Source organism: Macrotis lagotis, chromosome X, assembly GCF_037893015.1.
Source record: "Macrotis lagotis isolate mMagLag1 chromosome X, bilby.v1.9.chrom.fasta, whole genome shotgun sequence".
In the NCBI taxonomy this organism is placed as follows: domain Eukaryota; kingdom Metazoa; phylum Chordata; class Mammalia; order Peramelemorphia; family Peramelidae; genus Macrotis; species Macrotis lagotis.
In genome coordinates, this window is record NC_133666.1 from 61,331,144 (window position 1) to 61,349,068 (window position 17,925).

General features: G+C 35.4%; 1 protein-coding gene across 1 annotated transcript in view; it reads left to right on the forward strand.

Moving 5' to 3' along the window:
* The window catches only part of LOC141502154 (protocadherin-11 X-linked-like), a 550,716-nt gene extending 533,100 nt beyond the window's left edge, over nt 1-17,616 (forward strand). Inside the window, exon 9 of the mRNA XM_074206744.1 lies at nt 12,333-17,616. Coding sequence (XP_074062845.1) covers nt 12,333-12,802 — 470 coding nt within the window. The 3' untranslated portion in view covers nt 12,803-17,616. The remainder of the gene's footprint in view (nt 1-12,332) is intronic.
* Nucleotides 17,617-17,925: the final 309 nt, after the last annotated feature.

The window sequence follows — 17,925 nt, forward strand, 5'->3', positions numbered from 1 at the left end:
GGGTTGTGTAGGGCGTATATATACTTGTCTTTCAGCATTTTGTACAAGGTAGTTCAAATCTAGATAGATTGTCTTTGGTGTGAATTTCAAGGTTGAAATCATTTCAAATTGAATCAGATTTCATTGCCTGTCCTTCTTACTACTTTACAAATGTCCTAAGGTTTCTCTTTCCAAAATGTTAGGTACCAGATTAAATATATAATATGCAAAATTCATCTGAAATATCGATTACTATTTCGATAAAATTAAATTGAAAGAGAAAAACTCCATGGAACAGTTAGAGCCCACAAAAGAGTTCCATATTAATAAAAGCAGACAATTATCTTTATCTTTTGAATAATGAAAAATAAGAATATAATTGTACTCATGTAAAAAAGACATATAGATGGTATTTCTTACTTTGATTGACCACTAAAACACATATAATTCAGGAATGACAAGCTAAATTTTTTTCAAATGAAAATTTTCTTTCTCAGAGGCTAACAGTATATTGGCGCCAGGAGGTAGAATTGTTTTGTTTTGTTTTTGTTTGCTTCACTCTATTAAAATACTTGGATACTGAAAAAATAAGAATTTAAGTGAACATCATATTTCAATAAAATCCATTCAGTCCAAAACAAAGGACAAAGTGTGCACTATCTGTGTCTCCCTTTCTCTCTCCCCTATGCCCAAAGACTCACTCACATCATAATCAGATTAAAGAGATTTTCACTATCAAAAAAGTACAATATGCCCCCCCCCAAATTAAGATAAAATCAAACGTTTTGGAGATAGGTTAAACTAGAACCATCTTGTTTATTTCTTTGTGTACCTTTACACTTAGAAATCTTACTTCAAAAAAATACAGTGTCTCAGTCTGAACAGCAATGGAATTAGTTTATACTCCCTGATTTTTTTTTTCAGTAGAACTGGGTGGCTTCAAAAAGCAAGCATCAATAGGAACATCCTCTCTTCTTGTTTGTCCATGTTTTCTATGTGACTAGGGATAGTAGGAAATATGGTTTCTCTCTTCTCTATAGACCTCCCTGGGAGCCACAGAGAAAAATAAATTTTGCATACCAAAGATCCATGAAGACAAGCTATGAAAGGACTGAAGCCAATCCCAAACAGTCCCTCCTCTAGGATATTCTCCTAACATGACACTAAGATATTTGCCCAAGTGGGCAACTTCCTCAATTTCAAGGGGCTACGCTATCTCTACTCCTAATAACTCCTGAAACTCTATTTTGTCTCCTGTTAACAGTCAAACTGTAGACATAGCTAACTCTTACAATATATAAATGTATATATATATATATATATATATAAATATAATATAAATAAATATATAAGCATATAAATATATTATAACTAAAGCATCACTAAACTTGTAAGGTAAAAGCAGTAACTATAAAATATTTCTGCCTCCCCCCAAAAAAGCCTGGGGCTCACTCCCTCACTTACAGCAGCTATGGGATGAGTGGACACAAATTAAGAGTATTGTGGTAGTCAACTGCCATAGGGAACACGTGCAGCCAAGAAAACTTCTAATTCTGCAACTGAAGTCCATTTTATTTTACTGAAGTCTTTACAAAGCTCATTCTTGAGAACCATGTTTCTGGCAAGCAATTTCCTTCCCAAGGGTCCCAGGGTCTGCTCCTCTTCACAACTGTTTTTTCTGCTCCAAGAGGTAGCACTCTTTGAATGTTTCCTCCATTATATGAACACTTATGTGTATTATGTCTGTGTGTATCTTGGTCTGGTCAAATGTGCCTCAAACTCTTTCAAACTGACTCTGCAATTGCCAAAGATTGGCTAGTAGACACCATAGCTGATGTGAGAGGATGGTATGGAGAAACTAAGCAACTCTTCCCCTTTCTGTACTGTAAAAGCCACAAGCCATACATAGTTTAGTGTCTGGAAAATAAGAATGTAGTAGCCAAAATCTGCAGTGATAATAAGTTTCTCCAACCTTAAGTAAGTAAGGCAGTCCTCAAAGAATACAAATAGAATATGTTTGGCCCTGAAAGATTGATTTAAGACCTGTTCAGATTTTGGACTCTAGGTCTTGGCATTAAAACTCCAGAGTCACCTCCATTCCTCAATGAGAAATCAAAGGAAGACTTAACAAAGAAAACCCTTTAGTTATTCATGATTTTAAGTTTTATGAAATTCAACATCAGCCTTTGTTTCATATATTTAAAGGTATTGATTATATTTTAATTGAAGTTCTAAAATAAATTAGATAAATGAACTTATTTTCATTTTACTCTTCTCATATCTTTCTTCATGGTTTTATATGATAATTTAACATGTAAGCAACAATCAATAATCTTTGATATTTTAATTGTTTTATCCTTTCTCTCCATAATCCAAAGTCAAATATACACATGCACAGTCAGTTCTTGGAGCTTATATTTAAGCAAAAGTAAATACCTGGGGGAAGCTAGGTGGCACAGTGGCCCTGGAGTCAGGAGTACCTGAGTTCAAATCCAGCCTCAGATACTTAATAATTACCTAGCTGTGTGGCCTTGGGCAAGTCACTTAACCCCATTTGCCTTGCAAAAACCTGTAAAAAAAGTCAATACCTGACTTCCTTAAACAAGTAGTTGACTTTAATTGACTATACATTTTTCAGTTGTTGATAATATTCTTTTTTGTCTTGAGAAATCTTTTTATTTATTTTTTAAAAATTATCTTTTCAGCTATATTCAGGGATAGTTTTCAACAATCACTTTTGTAAGATTGTGAATTTCGCATTTTTCTTTCTCCTTCCCTTCAATTCCCCCTCCCCCTAACAGAAAGCAGTCTAATATAGGTCATATGTATATAACTAGTGAAGCAATCCAACCTTTCTGGAGAGGAATTTGGAACTACAACCAAAGGACAATAAAATTGTACATAGATTCATCGATACTACTGCTACTACTACTAGGGTCTGATCCCAAAGAGATCTCAAGAAAGGATAAAAAAACCCCACATGTATAAAAATATTGTGTATTGATATTAAACAACCTTTTAGTTTATTTAACAGAAAACTATTTTCCAACAAGTATGATCTTTGAAAAGCATAGGTGAGACTCTTAACATATTTTTTTCTATCATTTACGTGAGCAGTTTGTGAAGTAGTGCATTTACAATTTTCCATCAGATTCAAGTACTTCATTAGAAAAATAGAGGGACAAATAAGAGGCATTGGACTTAGGATTTCATTGGGATAGGAAACTCCCTTGTCTGCAATTGTTATTCCTGGATCACTGGGTCAGTAGATGACTTGCCCAGAGTCACACAGCCAGAGATAGGAGTTGAACTGAGATCTTCCTGGATCAGAAAATCCTGGAAACACTTTCATAACTGATACTGAATGAAGTGAGTAAAACCAGAAGAACATTATACATAGTAACAGCAACACTGTGTGATGATTGACTATGATGAAGTTGTTCATCTCAGCAATATAATATTCAAAGACAATTCTAAAGGATTTGTGATGGAAAATACCATCCAAATCCAGAGAAGGAATTATGGAGTCTGAAAGCAGACCAAAGCATACTTATTTTCACTTTTTAAAATTTGCTTTGTGTTTTATTAGTTTTTTCATTTTCGGATTCTTCTCTCATAACATAATAGATTTTTAATTTAAATATACATGCACGTGTATGTATATAATAAATAGAGTTTATTGATATTAGGTCATTTTCAGCTGTCAGACTCTTTGTGTCCCCATTTGGAATTTTCTTAGTAAAAATACTTGAGTGGTTTGCCATTACTTTCTCCAATTCATTTTATCTTTGAGGAAATTGAGGCCAACTGGATGACTTGACTTGCCCAAAGTCACAAAGCTAGTGAATAAATCAGTTTTGAACTCTCAAAGATGAGTCTTCCTGAATCCAGACTCATCCACTCTATCTACCACCTAGCTTTCCTCAGTGAATAGAAAACTAGCCTCTGATCCAGGAAGATCAAGTCCTCTCTGACACATCCTGGCTGGGTGACCCTGGGCAAGTCACCTGCCTTCCAAGTGCTCTAGGAATAACAACTGCAGACAAGGGAGTTTCCTATCCCAATGAAATCCTAAGTCTAACACCTCTCATTTGTCCCTCTATTTTTTCTAATTAAGTACATGCATCTGATGGAAAATTGTAAATGAATCACTTCACAAACTGCTCGCATAAATGGTAGAAAAATTATGTTGAGTCTCACCTGTGCTTTTCAAAGATTCTACTTGGTGGAAAATACTTATTTTCTTGTAAATAAACTCAAAATATTGTTTAATATCAATGCATAGTTTTAAAATATGTTCTGTTTGGGAGGGGTTTTCTATGAGCAACTTACAGTAGCATCTTGAATGCAAAGGGAAATTTAAATAACTGTCAAAATATTGCTTTTAAGGGCTTCTAAATTCTGCACAGACAGCAGGATAATGTAGGGATTCAGAGGTAGTATTGTAAACCCAAAAGAATGTGTTCAAGAGGGAGGCAGAAGTTGTTAGCCCAATGATTTCCTGCATACACTGAAGCAGTATGGGTTTTCTGCTCAGTCTAGGAGCAGTAATGATTATCCAGTACATCTTATTAGCACAAAGGCATGGATTGTTAGATGAAAGGCATTCAGTTACCCTTGCTGATCATTAATAACTCTATAAGCTTTTATAGAGTCTGTGGCCTTGGACCAACAAGTTCTTTTCCCCATCTCCCAAAATCAAATTTTCATTCTGTCAGACACCCCGTAAGCCTCAACTTTTTAATAAGCTGAAAAGCAGATGGAAGCCCTATCTATGTTTTCAAGCTTTGTCCTTTAGTAAATGCAAGCTTCAGGCTATACATATAGTGTCAAAAGTTACTAAAATGTGGCAGAAATCCTTTGTCCCCCGGGGTTATATATAGCCAGTCTTTTCTCTATGGGAAGACCCTGTAACTCATCATTTGTACTCAAATGAACTTTTCTTCTCATCATGCAAATATGTGATCGGTGAACTATGCAGCGAGAATGCTGTTTTGTGACCTAATTCTAATTAGTCTCCAACTTGATACATCTAGTTTATTAACCTGCAAAATTAACCAAAGTGTGTCATAAAAACAATGCTTTACCCTAGAATGGGCTTATCTTTTCAGTTCTTCTCCATCCCACCCCACCCCCATTCTTAATAAAAGAAAAGTGGCAAAGAACTCTGTGAAGTATTAGTAGAATCATGTTAAGTAACTACTCCCACTCATTCCAGGACTGGTATCCTGCTTGAGTTTCCTTAATAGTAATAGAAAGAGATTTAGAGACACCAACATTTTGCTACTAAAGGTCATTTACAAATCATGAAATTGAGGTATAGATAATACCTTCCTCTGGGTATTCATATCCTACTGACCTTACCTAATAGTGTCAATAACAAAAGCATCTTGATGAAAGATCCCTCAATATATTGGCAATCATTTCATAGGATCATAGTATTTTCATGTTAGAAGGGATATTTCAGAAATTATCTTGTCCATATATAATTTTATCTTCATTCAGCTTCCTTCAGTATTCTGTATTAAGGTTTCCCCCTCCCAAGTCATCATGTTTGGTAATCAGTGTGCACATCTTTTATCATAGAGTACCTACCTACCAACTCTATCGCAGCTAAATCTGATTTCAGCTTCTGGACTATAGAAAAGCTTTGTGCCTTGGGAATTTCCTATCACTGATTTTTTTGATAAGCAACATCTTCAGCTCATTCACATCTTTCTTAAAGCATTTTATTCCTTGCTCTTAGGATAAGGATTGGAAACCTCAGTTCAAGTAAGTAAATGACAGGAAAAGTGTGTTTCTAAGTCATATTCAGGGAATGTTTTTCTAAAACTAACATGCATTATAGTAACACATTCAATTCGACCTTTCTTTGTATAAGCGTTTTTGAACCATTCATTTTTTTTCTATCAAAAAGTGAACTTTAAAAAAGAAAGCAGATCTCTTTATGCATGTTTTGTCAAGATTAGAAAGCCAGCAGTAAGATAAAATTCAAGTATAAATTCAAAGTATACACTACAGCTTTTCATTCTGTGCAATTCAAAGAATCTTCTGCTACAGCATGTCTATGGAAGATTCACCCATTGTGCTAGAAGCCTTCATTTAGATCTTTTTACATTTCCTGGGAACTGGAACTCTCAGACTGAATGCTTGTTTTTGACTGATGATTTACTCTCCATTTCCAAGTGAATATTTACTCAGTGACAACAACCTAAAGCTCATTCTCCTACAAAGGTCATCTGTGGATATGCGCTGCAGGCTACCTGTAGCCATCATGGAATGACTTACTCAAGGTTAGCAAAAATAAGTGACAAAGACAATATTGAACCCAGATTCACTAGCCTGCTTCTTCAATGCTTCTTTAGAATAAAAATTAAGAGGGCACTTTAAGAAATGCTTAGGGGAGGCTAAGTGGCACCGTGGATAGAGCACTGGTCCTGGAATCAGGAAGACCTGAGTTCAAATTTGACCTCACACACTTAATAATTACCTAGCTGTGTGTCCTTGGGCAAGCCACTTAACCCCATTGCCTTGCAAAAACCTAAAAAAATGCTCGGTGATTTGTGCTTGGTGATTGATTACCCAGAACTTTGAATCCTCAGGCATTACTGTGTACTAAATTTTACAATCATACAACATTGCCAAGAGAATATTTGCGTCTGTAAAAGTCAGGTTTTGTGCCAGGGAGCTTATTTGGGGTTTGTTAAAAACAAAAACAAACCACTATATAATTTCCCTAATGGAATCTACCCAGCTCTTTTCCTCCTACTTAATTCTGAATCCAAGCCCATCTGAAGCCCCTTTACTGATAAAAGGAATTTAACAGTTCCATCACTCCCCCCCAAAAAAAATTATTCTCAGAAATATGTTTGGAAGCCTGACTTCAGACAAAAACCTCAAGTCTCCATTTCAATGTGCCCATAGCTCCTCTGTTGTATAATAAACCCTATTGCACATAACAAAGGATTTAAAGAATGAAAGAACCTAAGAGAAGGTTTATGCCCTACAGCAAAAACTGAACCCCCAAAACTCCTGTTTTTTCACCAAACCCAACCTCCCTTCCAATACCATCCTAGTTCAGTTCCTCCTCAATTCTAGCTTACATTATTTTAATTGTCTAATTAGTGTAGACCACCCTAGGCTTCTATTTGCATACTTTCCCAATCCATCCTCCATAAATGTAAGTAATTTTACTAATGCAGAAGCATATCCTTCTCAGTCACATGCTCAAAACCTTCAGTGGCTCCCTATCACATACAAGTTAAAATGCAAATTTTTCAGTTTAGCATTTAAGGCCCTCTATAATTTGGTAGCACAAGTGGATATAGTATTGACCTGGAATTCAGGAAAGCTTGAGTTCAAATTCTCCCTAACACATTTACTTGCTGGGCAACTCTGGGCAAAGTATTAAACCTCTCAACCTCAGGTTCCTTCTTTGTAAAGAGAAGACACTAAATAACACCTACTTCACTTGCACTTTGAAAATTTTAAAGCACTCTAGAAAATCTTGTTTTGGGCTGCCAAGTGGCTTAGTGGATCGAGCACCAGCTCTGGAGTCAGGAGGACCTTATAGTTCAACTCTGACCTCAGACACTTAATAATTGCCTAGCTGTATGCCCTTGTGCAAGTCACTTAAACCCATTGCCTTAAAAAAATGAAACTAAAGAAAAAAAGAAAATATTGTTCCTATTATTGCCCTCCAAGCCTCTCCATCCTTCCTGGCTTTATTTCATACTATCCTACTTCATAGATTCTATATTCCAGCCAAAATAGATATGGCATCTCCTGTGTCTGGAGTCAATACTCCCTTGCTTCTCAGAATCCTTATTTTCAAGGCTCATCAAGGCTCTCAGTGGGTAGTGCTTTCTCCTTCCATTTACCTTTTACCGTATTTCTCTCTGATGGAATACAAACACTTTGAGCATAGGGACCCTTTTCATTTGGATTTTGTGGCCCCAAAGTCTAACATTGACCATTACACATGGGAAACACTTAGTAAATGTCTTATGAATTGCTTAACTGAAATGGATTCTTGGGAAAGGAAGATGGAATATCCGTGAAATGAGAGCAGAGGGGAACACGTACTTACCTGGGGCCCAGGACCTCGAGCCAATGAGTATTTCTGAAGCATCTACTATATGCCAATGGCAAAGGTTGAAAAGGTGCTTAGATTTTCTCTGGTGCTGCAGGTAGACAAGTTAATATCGACAAACTATATAGCAGGTACACTTTAACCAGCAATCAAAGAGCAGGATCAGGAAAGCTTCTCTTTGGAAGACAACACTTGAACAACATGGTCCATAGTCAAACATTTATGAAGTGCCTACTGTACATCAGGTACTGTGATAAGATACCCTCAAAGAGTTTGCTATGGATTGCGGGAAGACAAGATACAAAAGAGAGTTGAAAACCTGGAGAAGTGGGGGGAGCTAGCTTATGGGGGGTGGGGGTGGGGGAGGAGGGAAGAGGGAGATGATACAAAGTCAAGCAGACCAACTATGTCTGGTATATACTAAGAGCTTAATCAATGTTTATTAACTGAAGAGCTGTAAGGTCAGTTTGATTAGACATAACATATATCAAAGAAGAAAGTTAAGTTGGGGCCCAGTTGTCAAAGGCTTTAAACGGGCAAACAGGAGCTTCTATTTAATGCTAGAGGCAGGAGATTCTATTTAATGCTAGAGGCAATTTCTAGCAGCTTGTGTCTAAAAGGAAAGGAAGGGGAAGTGTGAGGAAGGGAGAGACAGAGACAGTAGCTTGAAATGTAAAATCATTTTCTCCATGGTATTATATAAACAGTCAGGGGAGGGACTCTGGGATAATACAGAGAGGAATGAACTTTATAGGATGAGAAAGCGTGGATGGGTTACAATTTACAATGACAGCAGGAAACCCCCACTTTAATGAGAATATGTAGTTGATAAAATACTGAAATTTGCAAGTATGATAGGACTCAAATTCAGGAAAAAGTTGGGTTCAGCATCACTTTATTCTTGACAGTGTATTTGTTTGCTCTGAAGTCGACCAGAGGCTAATATTAAGTCCCCCACCAAGTCCTTTATTCATTATTCACTGCCCTCATTACTACAGAACTGTTCATCTAATTTACTGCAGTGAGAGTCACTTAAATTCTTTTTTTCTGTTTCAAGAGTTGGCTAACAAAGGAATTCATTACAAACAAGTGGCATTCTGGATAGTTCTGAGCCTCAATCACCGGGCTTGTCCTCTAAAGCACTACCATACCTTTCAAGAAGACAGGGGTCACCTTTCTGCTATGACCAGTGTTGGGTTTTTTGGGAGTTCAATTTTGTTTTAATTTCTCCAGAATTCAGGAAAACTCAAGAATAACTGGGTTTACTCCCGCTAACTTCTCAACCCCTCTCCCCTCAAAACTTTTTTTTACTAGCAACAGAGACATGAATTGTTAACGACTTTCAGTAAAAAGAATTGGATATGGAATTCCTTCTGAAAATTTAAAGAATACATGAAAACTGACGATTAATCTAAATTCAACCACAAAAAATCAAACCTCTGCCACGAATATTACTGAGTATTATTGGCAAAAGGTAACTATCAAGTAAATATCAATTACTGTATATGAGGAACAGGAAGGACATTCAAATCTTCTGAAATCTGTTTCAGAAAAATTGTCTTAACAAATAAGATTTGCAAGGAGCTTTTTGTGCATTATGTAATGTGATCTTCACAGAAATACTGTGATATAAGGGCTATTATTATTCCTAATTTACAGAAGAGGAAATTCAGTCTGAAAAAAGTTAAGTAGATTTCCCAAGATCACCTATTGTAAGCAGAAGAGGTAGAATTTGAAACAAACCTTCTTAACTCCAAGTCTAGCTTCCCAGATAGTGTACTACATTGCCTAAGGTGACACACACCCAGCAATTTAGGCACGTTTTAGAAATGTATTCATATTTTTTATTCTCTTGAATAAAAATTTTATTCTCATATATTCACACCCCAACCCTCATACTTAACAGGTGATGAAACCAACGCCCAGAGAGAGAGTAAGGGACTTGCTTGTATCTGAAGTAGCATTCAAAACCAGATTTTCTCCCCTCCAGGTGCAGTGTCTCTTCTATTCTGCCATATCACCTCAGAATCAGTTCTTATCCAAAAGAAATAGCCCTCTGGAGATCTACAGATGAAATCTATTTTAACCTGCCTCCACACTAGCTCAAGTAAATGATTTAGATTCCTAGAGTAGCTTCTCTAACAAATGTCAGGCATTTGATGGATTTTTTTTTCTTTTCTGTCCATTGTAATATTATTTTGGGCCAAAACAAATGTGGTCATATGTTAGTCAGTCCACCAATGTGGTCACATATGTTATTTCTAGTCTGGAAATATGTAAATAGCTCAATCTTTACTAAAGACATAGTTTATTAAGTTAAAGAATAGATTGCTTGTAGTTACCACCTGTTTGTTATCTATGGTTCAAGTTGGATTATTTCTGGCTTTTTTAAATGATCGTTTCCTCATTCCATTGGCTCAATGACATCAAAATGTGCTTTTGATCCTTTGCTTTGATCATTTATTCATTTGCTCAGAGTTTTCAGATATCTTATTATTTAGTTCTTTGAGTGTTAATCTTTAACTAATGTTTCAAAGTTGTTCACTCTGTATTAGCCAGGCATATCACTTAGTGCATGGATCTGTAGCATCATTAGAATTCAATAGGTTCTAGTAATTGCACTATCTCCATTTCAGCACAAAGGATTTGTGCATAAAGAGTAAACCAATGCACAAATCCTTTGTGCTGAAATGGAGATTTTACCAGAAGAAATCAATTATCTTTAAAATTTACAATCATAGTTCATTTTTGAAACTTTGTAGCAAATCTTAGACTCTAGTAGACTCTTCCAAATATAGTTTACTCAACTATCCATTTTATTTTTTTAATTCCTAAAACATTCCTAAAGATTTATATTGTTTCCACATTTATCCTCTACCATATAATTTCAGTACAAAAACTCCTAAGAATGGGAGCAGTTATTTAGTATATTGTTTAGAAGCATAAGATGCTTTAACAAATAAAAGAACATTTCACAATGAAAAAATTCCATAGCCTTTATTTCCATTAAGCATTCCCAATTTAACCCAACTGCCTCAGATATTTTCTAAGATTTTTACATTTGTACCTCTTCTCTATTAGATTCTAATCTCCAAAATGGCAAGAACTACCCTTTCTTTTGCCTCAATAATTCCACAGACTACCTTTGTAGTGCCATATTATTTACAGTAGGCATTTTTACAGTATTTTAGGAAACCTTAGGTTCTACTTGAGTTGTTGTTGTTACTTGCCTCTGACAGGGCAACCAGATGTGCAATGGTTAGAGCACTGGCCCTGAAGTCAGGAAGATCTGAGTTCAAATGCAGACTCAGGCACTTACTAGCTAAGTGACCTTGATCAAATCACTTCACCCTGACTGCTTCCAGGTCTATCTCTCATTGTCCTGATTCATATATGGTCAATGGACCCAGATAGTTCCAGAGGAGAAATTGACAACATCCCCCTCACTCAAATCTAATTCATGTTCTTGTCATGGTCATTACCTCCTCAATGTGATAGCCTTCTTCAAGAACAAAGGACAAGCATCATTATCATTTAATTAAAAGTATCAACAAAAAATGGAATTTTCCCTTAAATATAGAGAAAGCGTAAATGGTGTGTTAAAAAAAAATGAAAACAAGATTTGGATAGTATTTGTTTCAATTTTCAACTTCATTTTGGATATCAATCAGTAAATATTTATGAAGCTCCTTCTATGAGCCAGGCACTTTGCTAAGTACTAGGGATTCAAAATTAGAGGCAAAAAATAGCCCCTGCCCTTGAGGAGATTATATTCTATGTAATGACATAATCATATGATGATATTGTCATATATTACATTATTATGTAATCTAATGGGTTCTGCAATCTAATGGTATATAGTATAATCAGGTATCTGGATAATTCTAGAGAAAGGAAACTATTCTTCTTTGGATGTATTTTTGGGGATCTACATCATAGAAGTAACTGCTTCCTTGTTCCAGTGACTTGTTTTGCATTTGTATATCAGTCAGTGTTCCTGGTTTCCAAAATGCTCCCAGATTCCCTCCTGTTGTATCAATAGTACAACAAAATTATATTCTTAAAGGAACATTAATTGTAACACATTTACTTTTTAAAAGTAATATGCACCATAACACCAGAATGAAGTATCTGATTTGCAAAACGGTTAGCTTTTATCCTAGTTAGATTTGCCTGTAACTACTTCTAAAAAGTCCACAGCATTCTCTTCAGACCATTTTCCTCTAAGTGGAGATTATGACACTTGCTTCTTTTTTTCCAGCTGCAGAAATAACTATCCAACCGACCCTTGAAGAAGCCTCTGACAACTGCACCCAAGAATGCCTTATTCTTGGTCATTCTGACTCCTGCTGGATGCCTGCTGCGGTACCCCAGTATCAGCACCCTCGTTCTCCAGAACCAGTGGTGACCCGCCACAGTTCTCCTGCTCCACATCTGATCACGACCACAGCAATGTGCCATAATCCTCCTGAGCCCCAGGCTGCTGCTATTTGCACCAGTCCCCCCCGGCCCCTCAGCCAAGAACTGGGGCATGGTGCTAGATCTGAAGCAAGGGGTGCTCAAGGAAGAGTGGTTGTACAGGATGACTCTAACCAGGGACGAAGATGCAGTCCCAGAGCCCTGTTTTGCACAGCTGAACATGATGACTCAATCAAAGTCATTCCCATGTCATCCTTCACTCCTGGCCAGCCTTCCCGGGGTTCTCCCAATGTCGAAGAGGATCACATGTAAGGCCTATCAGCTAAGCTAGCTGTTTCAGACTTCAGGAGTGAGTGTATATAATCAAAGTAACTGAACTACATGCATATTAAAAACTGCTACACCTGTATATTTTGTAAATAGAAAAAAAACGGAAAAAAGAGCTAGATTCCTAGTCTCACCTAAAAAAAAAAGTTTGATGGAAGCTTGAATCAACTATGGAGAAACAAAAATCAAGGAACAATATTTACAGTAGAAATGGGGCTATTGTGACAGATAAAAGCTATGTGGTTTCTACCATTTCGGAATTCATCTGAACTCTGAAATTCTGCCTCTATGTGTAAATTCTGCCAACTTATTCACATGCTGTTCAAAATCAACATAAATGATACCACAAAGTCTGGATTTGCCCTTAAAGCACCACTGCTTGGCCCTTAAAGTACTATACTGTGCCAAAAGAGGTTATTGGATTTCCAAAGGGACTTTTTCTTTTCAAATTTACCTTCCTAGTTTAATGTAAGCTATAGCAAGACTCATTTCGTCTGTCATTGTTTGGCCATTCTTCCATTACTAATCAGGTTTTTTTTTTTTCTTTCCTAAGTTCATATTAGTTTATGTCCCTGGAAATTGAACATAAGAGGACTGAAAACACAAGGAAGAGGAATAGATTTGGTGACTGATTCAGGGCTGTGGCTGTAAACTGCTGTCGCCTAGAGAATATACTGGTGATTTAAATGTTAATTTTACAGGACTATAGGCACTTATGGAAAGATTTTCCATAAAGGATTCAATATAACTATAGATAACCACACACTAAGCCCATTAGACTAAGGGATTTTTGTCATTCTAGCTCAACATATTGAAGAAAATAACTGACATTATACAGATGAAAAGCAGGAAGCAAACATTGGAGAGACATAATTATAAATATACATCAAATATATTCTTGTACAGAATTTCTAAGTGATGTGCTGGAGGAGATTAGGAGTTGCTTACTGCTTTTTGTGGTGGATAAGAAATACTTGCTTCACCATAAAAGGAAAACCAAGAAATCCCAGACAGGAATCAAAAGATATCCTTCTGTGGCAAAAAGGAATACACTTGTGTTCCTAAGGAAATTATTTCCTTCCGTTGTCTGTTGTTTTGTTTTTTTTTCCTCTTTTCATATTATCTATGTGAACATTTCACCAAGTCACAGAAACTCCACCTAGAATTGATTTCTCACAACAAAAACCCGGGTAACTTGTCTAGTTTCAATGTTACAAGAAGACAATCTGTGTTTAGGGGAAAGAAAAACATCCCCAAACACAAGAAACAAACAAGCAAACAAACAAGCAAACAAACAAAGAAACAAGCAAACCAAAAAAACCTCCAAAAAAACCACAAAAAACAAAAAACATACAAAAAGTATAACTTTCTGTGGATATAATTAGATATAAGCTCCATAATGTATAACTTAAATTTATAATTTATGAGTAAAATGTGTGTGTAAAATGTTTTAATATAAGCTTCTGGAGAAAAAAAAAAACAAACAAAAAAGACAAATGTACCTATTGGTGAGGATTTCACTGGATGTTGAGACATCGTCTCTCTTATATGCCCAGCAGGTATAAGTAGCTTTGTAATTGTATATTTAATTTCATTGATTTCAGCCTATTGAAATCATGTTTGATTTTAGTTTGTAGAAGAGCTTCACTTTTAAATTCAGAACTTATTAACAAAGTTGCAACATAGCAGGTGGCAGGTATTTTCTTTTTTTCCTTCTTTATGTTTCAGTACTATTTAGACAGATTTGTGGTACACTGGTTTCCAGTCCCATGTGAATCCTGAAAAAGCAATGTGAATCCTTTGGAGACTGACACACAGTAGCTGTAATTTTACATTCTTTAGATACAATGGAATGGCCAATTGGACTGAGAGAGATAGGCTAGGGCTACCTATAGCTATTGTAGAGAAAAAACAGAGGCATTTCCCAGGAGTCTTTGTGCTTGTGCTAAATGTTTGGGAATATTTGAATTATATTGTGCAGATGTCTTGAATATATGTACATATGTGTGTATATATATATATATATACACACACACACACATATATTATGCATAGTTGTAAAGATGAATAGAACACAAATCTAGAACTTCAAAATTCCTATGGAATTTCCAAATCTTTTTATCTCAAAATGACCAATATTTGATGACCATTATTTAAAGAATACATCATCTAAGAACACGAAGTAGAATATTTTCACTATGGTGCAGTCATGGCCGAAAATAACCAAACACAAAATAGTTGGTACTCTGTTATGGATATATACTGCCAAATTTTCAATGACCCCATCATGACAAGTACTTTCCCTCCTGAGCTTAGAAAATACAACAAATTGCATCTACTAGTCAGAGGCACAAAATTAACTTGGGGTTATCATGACTTTTAAGGGATGTTGAGAACTTAGCATTCATAAAACCATGAAAATAATTGAAAAGATGGAAAAAACCAAGACCTAACAGAACACTGAAAAGAATTAGGACTAAAAGACAGTATAAAATAACACATGAACAAAGAATAGAATAAAAGGATGTCATCTTTAACTTAAGCAGAGGGTGTGTATATTATGTATGCGTTTATATGAAAACCTGACAAGTAGGTATATTTCATGGATAATTAAGGGAAGCTATTTAATCTCCATCCTTGGAACTTTAAAAATATGAACCTTCACCCTTCTAGAGTCATAGGGATGGGTTTCATGAACTCTGAAGGTCAATGACAGCTCTCAGATCCTATGAATGGATATATGGGGTTAGAGAAAGGATTCACTTATATTTGTTATAGAGAGATTTTGACCTGAGACTTTTTCAGTGGGCTAACTTCCTATTGCAGTTCCTCAACTTGTCTGGAACAGACGAGCAGCTGTTTGGAGCCCTGAGAAGCTAATTTACCCAGAGTCATAGCCGGTACCAGTCAGTTGCAGGACTTGACCCTGAGTTCTCCTGACTGAAGAACTGGCCCCACCTTTACCCTGGTTCCCACTGCCTGTCCATATTATTTAATCTACGTTAATAAATAGGCACCCCAACCCTGCAATTGCTACAGGGTATATTGAAGTTGGATCAGCTTTGACCAAAGGCAAATGTGTGACTTCAGTTATTCTAGCCAGTGCATTCTTGGACCAGCTTTCTACTCAATCAGGCCTTTTTGGATTTATATATTTCAGGATTTCATTCCCAGTGAGAACTTTCTAATTCCATCAACTAGTTCTTGAAACAAATGGAGGCAAAGACTAGGAGAGCCATTCAGGGGAATTTATCATGATGAGAATAATTTACCTTTGGCACTCAATCGTTCCCAACTTGGGGAGGGAGAGGGAAAGAAGAACTGTTTAAAAAAAACAAATATTGATATATCTTTAAATTGTATCTGCCAATTAACCCGCCAAAAGAAGAACTATGATATATGATAGACCTTTTTAGAATAAGTTATTCCCAATGTTTGACAACATGCATCTGAAATAAATTTGACTATACAGTGATTATGTATTTTGTAACTACAATATACACCGCAAATAGGGAGCATTTGTAAGACTGGGCCTATGGTATACCAAGAATGTGCACATCCTTTTTTTGAAATTTCAGCAAATGCTGTGTCAGTGTCTTAAGAATAATACCAGTAGACTTCTACATGATGTATAACTATTATCTAAGATCTAGAAGCAATTTAGTCAGTGCACAAAGTGTACATTTTTGTGGTCTTATCTAGTCACTTGACATTTTACTTTTAATTATGTGAATTTATGGAGCTAAAACAATTCTATCTATGTTATAATGGTAGCTTAATGATTAACTTTGTTCTTGTGTATTATGGTAACAAAATAAGAAAACCTTGCCTTCCTTAATAAACATTTGTCACACTATATTTAAAATGGTAAGAGACATGCAAAAGCTACTAATTTGCAATCTAAATTATTCTTTCAAAGGAAAACTATCCTGCCTTACTTTTGAAGAAATTGATTGGTTTCAACTCATGCAAATTTCAACCTAAGTTTTTGTTTAAGTTAAAGATTTTATATTTAGCAACATATTCATATATACCAGACCTTTCATTTTTTTCTTTAAATTTACTGAAGTTAAATGAGACATATATTTTCAAGATATGATTTGGCAACAAACTTTGTGATTCTTTTCCTCCATAAGAAAAATTATCTTAAAATTTTCATTAGGATGCTTCTAGACCCATCACTAATTGCTTTATTAGAAAAAAAATTACATTTCTATTTCAAGCTAGCAGCAGAAAATATGGAAGTAAGAACAATACAAAACTTGGACAAGAATGTTAATTACAATGACTGTTTCAGAGAAATTTGGTATGATAATTTCAAAAAAGGGTTTCTTATTTACAATAGTTTTTTTAATATACTAACCATCAATTGATTCATAGTAAGTCTGATATTGAAACAAAATCTGACAACAACAATTACCAGCATAAGTAGTATCAAAGAGGTTGGTTTTAAGTATGTGTGTACAAAAATAGATGTTAAAACAAATAGATTTGAAGGCAAAGAATTTACATCTTAACTTACAAAAATGTTGTGTGTGAATTATGTTACACATAAGTATATTTGAAAAACTTTAAAAATATATATTTATGTTTGTATTTTGGGCAGATATTTTGTGATATCTTACAGGATCTGAGAGTGAACAGTGTGTGTATGGAAGTAGCTCTAACCATATTTTGGAAGTAAGCGAGGTGGATACTGTATGGCCTAGGCTAGCAGTGTAGCGTCCTGAAGTAATTCTAGGAGTAGTTCTATTTCAGGTTCTGTATAGCATGATGTCTTATAATTAATATGATTATTAATAAACTCATTCAATAAAATAAAAACTTCATATCTTTGGTTGGTTATTTTTCAAGTGAAACTGAAAGATTTTACTTTTATCAACAAGATATCATTAAATGATTTTGTGCAAGCAAGCTCCCTGTCTTTCCCCCTTTTGATTAGTCCTCTATCTAGTCTTTGACTTGACCTACACCTAAATATTTTAAAATTTTATGTTTTATCACATAAAATAACATTGACCAGCTTTGATACTAACCCACTGTCTTTTAAACCGAATACCTTTTTAATAAATTTAGGAAATGTCATTAAAAATTGACCCTTTAAGTAT